Source organism: Corvus brachyrhynchos, unplaced genomic scaffold (genome assembly GCF_000691975.1).
Source record: "Corvus brachyrhynchos isolate BGI_N302 unplaced genomic scaffold, ASM69197v1 scaffold61, whole genome shotgun sequence".
In the NCBI taxonomy this organism is placed as follows: Eukaryota; Metazoa; Chordata; class Aves; order Passeriformes; family Corvidae; genus Corvus; species Corvus brachyrhynchos.
The window spans coordinates 5,280,800-5,286,400 of NW_008236478.1; the positions used below are offsets into that span (position 1 = coordinate 5,280,800).

General features: G+C 51.1%; 1 protein-coding gene across 1 annotated transcript; it reads right to left on the reverse strand.

Moving 5' to 3' along the window:
• Positions 1-749: 749 nt before the first annotated feature.
• Positions 750-4,231, reverse strand: HHEX (hematopoietically expressed homeobox; the record flags this gene model as incomplete). The annotated part of the gene is made up of 3 exons (XM_017725861.1): positions 750-1,977; positions 3,578-3,628; positions 3,854-4,231. Coding segments are annotated over 3 exons (663 nt in total), but the record flags the coding sequence as incomplete, so codon positions are not given.
• Between the last annotated feature and the right edge of the window lie 1,370 nt (positions 4,232-5,601).

Here is a 5,601-nt window from a genome sequence, read left to right on the forward strand (position 1 = left end):
CTTATTCAGAAAACTCAGCTGATATTTCTCAAAGCATTAACTCGATTAGAAGCGACATTTCAGCTGCTATAAGGGCCATCCTCCCTCACCAGAACAATAGTCACTTGTTGCTATCGAAAAACATTTTTTGTCCCTAAAAGCCTCCGTGACACTTGGCCGGGTTAAGTAAGTCCCTGTTCCCTGGGTGCTCACTGCGGCACCTGGAGGGGCTGAATACCCACGCGGGTGCCCACCGAGGATGCCCGCTCCTGGGAGCAATTCTCGTACCCCGGGGTCCGTGCTCCTTCCCCAGTTCAACGTAATTTCGGAGAAAGGCCGATGAATAACCACTGTTGACTCAGGTGGGTCAGCGTCTGCCCCGGCTGCGGTCGATGCCCGGCCCTGAGCAGGCTCTGCCGGCCCCGCTCCTCCTCCAGCCCGCACCCCCTCTCCGGCCCCCCGAGGTCGGGACGACTCGGGGGTAAACACCCATGCTTCCAGCCTGGGCTTGCCAGCCAGGTTTTCCTCCTCCTGCCACAGAGCCTGTTCCCGTGTGGGCATGGGCAAAACTGAAACGTGGGGTGAAAAACAGCAAAAAAATATAGCAGTGAGATCACATGAGACTCCTGCAACCAAGGGCACCCAGAAAGCTGTGGGGTGGCTGGTGACCGGCACAGTGAGGGAAAAGCCCGCTTACAACACACCTGGGGCACTGCTGGTAGAGGAGAGGTTTGGGTTTTCTCCTGCCAGTAACTGGATGGCCAGAGTGGTGAGTGGTGCAGAATTTAGGTTTATTTCACAGATATGTCCATCAAAAATTAAATACCAGGTTTTGCCTTTTTTTTTTAACACTGAACAAATATGTACAAAATATGAACAATGTGAGGTATAAAACCACAAGACTTTTAAACAAAACTACTATGTACAGAAGCAGATAGGCATTATCTTCCCACACCTGTGTGCCTCACTTATGCCCCACAGCTGATGCCAGTTTCTCTCCTGCAGTAGGGCCCTATCGCTCCTTGCATTTTCTCTTCAAATATGAAATCCATAAAAAACAGTGCTAGAGATTTTAAAGGAGGAAAGTAATTTTTTTTTCTGCAAATGGAACCATCCAAACTGTGAGGCAAGGTTCTCAAAAATCTGAGAAGGCACATTTCATCTCACACAAGAGGAAAAAGGAATCTGTCCAACAACTCTACCTGACAAATGGAGGGATGTCTCAGTAGAGAGCACCACGGCACATAAAAGGGTGCAAGCATAAGGCACTTCTTGGGATGGTCAAATCCCTCCCTATTTCACAGAACATAATTTTCTGCTTAAAAAGGGCATTTAAATTAATCTATTTAAAGTACGTTTGTTTACACATATAAAGGGCTTAGTCCTGCAATCCATACTCACTTCCACACTAGCTAGAGTTTTGCCTGATCACTGACAGCAGCTGATTCAGACCCTCTCCACCACCGTGAGCAAGGACAGGGTGCAGAATTATATTCCAGTTAGAACACTGATTATTGTATAAACATATCTTACAAATAATTAAATACAAACCATGGTCCTTTAACCAAATTAGAGATGCCAAAACTGAACTGTTTGCAGAAAATACATCTTTCTTTCTCTGCTTATTATAAAATGAGTCTATTTGGTGATGCTTTTTTTCTTTCAGTGTAATGGTGAAAGTTTTCTCCTGCAGCACAATATTCTTTCAAACCAGCCCCTGGTAAAGTGCAAGCCGAGTTAGGGTCCGCTCTCTGCATGGGGCTGTTAGTGGGCAGCATTGTAATAGCCTTTATCGCCTTCAATGTCCACTTCTTGATCAGAGTCATCAGAGACATCTGACTCCAGGTCCTCCTGTGAGGCTGGTGAGGGGGTGTACTGTGAGCCATCCAGAGAGACCTCCTTACCCTTCTGCTCGGGGCTCTGGCAGCTCTCCGGCCTTTGGTCACTGTGACTGTCAGCACCTTCTACTTCTTCTTTTTTGGTGGCCTGGGGGTTCTCCTGCAATGAAAGAATCCTGCTTGGTACAGAACTACAGGCCAGAGTCAGGAGGCCTGGGAATTCCAGCTGTGCTGTGTGGGAAAACCACCTTGGGTTTCTTGCAGAAAGAGGCAGGTGTCCCGCTACCTCCCCGGGCCTCCTGCCTATAAACCTGCCTGAGTGGGACAGGGCTGGGCGAGGGCTCTGATTGCACTCCCTCACAGCCACAGGGGCTGCTGCCGTGAATAAGGCTCCTTGGCGATGGTTATCGCAGTCACTTCAAAAGAGTCAGGAGCTGCTGGAGCCCAGGAACCTCTGAACTTTTGTCTTTAGCAAAGCAAATGTTTATTATGAGTCTACAAACACCGACACACAGCTTCCTCCTGCCCTGATCTTTCTTTAATTACACCCGACAGCAAGAGGAGGGAGGCTGAATCCATCAGTGGCCCAAAAGCAAATGGAAAAAAATTACTAATTAAGCTAAAGCTCAACATTAAAACACTCACCACTAAAACAAACCGAACCCAAACCCTGTTTGTGAAGGCAAGAGTACCGTGTATTGGCACCTGTCTGGAGAGCCCAGTCCCCTAAGGGGGCATTAAATGCTACTCTAAAGAGAAAGCAGGCAGAGACACGTACCCAGGATATAACCATCCGGGCTTGGAGAAATGGATGTGACTGAATGAAAAGGAGGAAATGACTTAAAATGGCCGAGATCCCAAGCGAGGTCTCCAGACACTGTGGCATGGGTTGGGCCCTAGCCAGCCGCTTGCCAGAATAATAGGACTTTATTAAAAAATCAACTGAAGATTGAGTTAAACTCAGGTGAAGGTCACAGAACAGATTCATCTAGAGCATGGTACTGTGATTAGTTTTCTTTTGTTTTTACTTTTATATTAAAGGCCAATTTGCCAGTAAAACATGTGTGTCCATGTCAGACTTGCTGAAGCCAGACTCAGGCCAAAATGTTGGAATTTTTCAAAAATATTTGAGCCAAGGGACCTCAGTTTTGCTGAGCCAGGCAGGATTGGGCCCTAAGTGCCATAAAACCCCCAAATAATTATCTGCTTGAGTATGATTTCTAAGGGAAGGGAAACTGCTTTAACCTCTTAGCTTCACACACTGTAACTCCTTGTGAACAGAAAGTAAAAGCTACTCAGTTTTCCATGTGGCTCCTCAAAACTAAAAAGGTGTTTGTACCTGCCTTCTCCCAACATTAGTAAAATACATCGACTTGTGTTTATTAAGAGGGGGCATTTTAAAACACCAATATCGTTCTCCAAAAAAACCGCCTAAGTAATTTACTGACAATTACTTATCTTCTCCACGTTAATTGGCTAAACAACATATGGGTTTACAAAACAATTAGCGTGGAGTTTTAATAGGTGGTGTGTGAAAGACGGGCATAATTGATATAGGAACTACATTAGAAGCTTTTAACATTAGTGCTGCCTGAACGAGCCCTCATGGATTCCAGCATGACTATTTGTCTTTTTAATCAAGGTGAAGAGGTTAAACAGCCTTTCAGATGACTTCTGCATACAACCTGGAATAGGCGAGCACAGCGTAAGATAAGACAATTAAAATACTTATTTCTATAGAAACAGAAACATCCACGAACCTGCTTTAGACGCCTCCATTTGGCTCTGCGATTCTGAAACCACGTTTTCACCTGAGCAACGACAACAAGAAAAGGCGCGGGGTAGTCTTGGAGCCGGTGAGTGCCTGGAGCCCTACCCAAGCCACAAGCAAAAAGCAAGAGCCTGCCAAGCACCCCCTCCCTGCCGACCCCGAGCCGGCCAGGTTCCCGGGAGCGATGCACCAACAGCAGCCGCACGGCGGGCCCGGAGCGGCCGGAAAGGGGGTGCGGTTCCCCGGGGTGGGGGCACGGCCTCACCTGCCTCTCGCTGAGCTGCAGCATCTTGGCCAGGCGCTTCCTCTCCGGCGGAGAGAGGTATTTCTGCGTCTCGAACTTCTTCTCCAACTCAATGGTCTGGTCGTTGGAGAAGCGGACCTGCCCCCCCTTCCTCTTGTGCAGCGGCCGCTGGATGAAGGGGCTCCACAGCAGCGGCTTCCCTACAAAGAGAGGGACAGCGCCGAGGGTCACTGGCCGGCCGCGGACACGCGTGGCTGGGAAGCCCCGGCCCTGCCCGGGCCCAGGCCTGGAAGCGGGCCGGGTCCAGGGCTCGCTAATTTCCTTCGCCTGATTTTTATTTCCCCCAGTTCCTACTCTGATCTTTCCCCTCTCTGATTTTTCCCCTTCGCCAAGCGGGCAGACCAGTTAAAGTCACTCTACGGGCTTTGGCAACATTTCCGTCAATGTGTTTCCTGTTGGTCTATCTCGCAAAGAAAAGAGACGCCCTAAAGAAACTGTCTCCCTTTCTCTGAGCCAGTGCCCGGGTATCTGCGGAGAGTGTGGGCATCGCGGGGCTGGGCAGGGGTGATGCGCCAACACGAGGGCACTGGGCTTCTAGGAAGAAGTGCCCCCATGTCCCCCACCCCCGGCTGGGGGCTTGCCCGCCAGAGGCCGCGGTGTGCCCGCCAGGCTGAACGCCGGGCCGGGGCCGCTTGAGGGGCGAGGCGGTGCAGGCAGCGACACGCCGGGGAACCTGCCCCACTGCGGAGCCGCGGCCGCGTCCCGGGGCAGGAGGCTCTAGCCAGTGCTACTGAGTCACGCTGTTTGTCTTTCTGCCTGCACCCTTTGCAATTTGCTGCATTGTTTTTCTAGATTTTGCTTGCGTCAGGCTTTAGTAATTCTGGTGCAAAACAGACTCAAAAAATAGGAAGCAACTGGTTATTTTAGCTGTCATAAAGTCACATCCCACACAGAGGAAATGAACAATATCAGAAAAACGGATCCCGGCTATCAGAAGTCGAGTGTTTCCTGAATTTGTCTGTATTGAGGATGTCGATAAAGTAATCAGCAATGTGCACGACTCCCGGGGAAGAGCCTGCTTCAGGCGGCCAGGAAAACACTTAACAGCTTCTGAAACCAGATTTACTCCTATCGAGAGCTCAAGGTTTCCTGTATGAACGGAAAGGGTCAGCCTCTTTCACTGCACAAATGTGGTGAGTCAGGTCCAGTTTTGCAATCACTAAGAACAAGTGCTGCAGCCCGGGCACGGGGCTCGGCCCCCGCAGCGGGGTCGCTTCCCCCGGCCAAGGGCGCGAAGTGGTCGCCGGGGCCCCCGACCCGACCCGGCTCGGCCCGGCCCGAGCCGACCCGCGGAGGAACCTCAGGGGCCCCAGCGAGAGGAGCCGGCCTCCCGACTGTTTTTCAAGTCATCCGCAGGAAAAGACTGAGATCTGCCATGCGATCTCCAAGCACAATTAAAACTCCCCACCAAAACCACACGCGACATTACTAAGGACACTCTCAGAGTCACTTGGTTTGAAGGAAAACAAATCTGAGTCACCGCGGCCGCGCACTGTGGTCTCGCTGCCAGACCTGGAGCGCGGCACGTCTTTAATTTACTGTAAATCAGACGGGGGCCGGAGGGAGCCGGGGGAGCACAGAGAGGCAGCGGGGCGGGCGGGAAAGGGGACCACTTTCAGGCACTTCCCATTTACCCCTGCTCCGACGGCGGGATGGAGACGGGACGCGAGCTGCGCGGCAGCCGGGGGGGCGGGGGGGTGGCACATGGC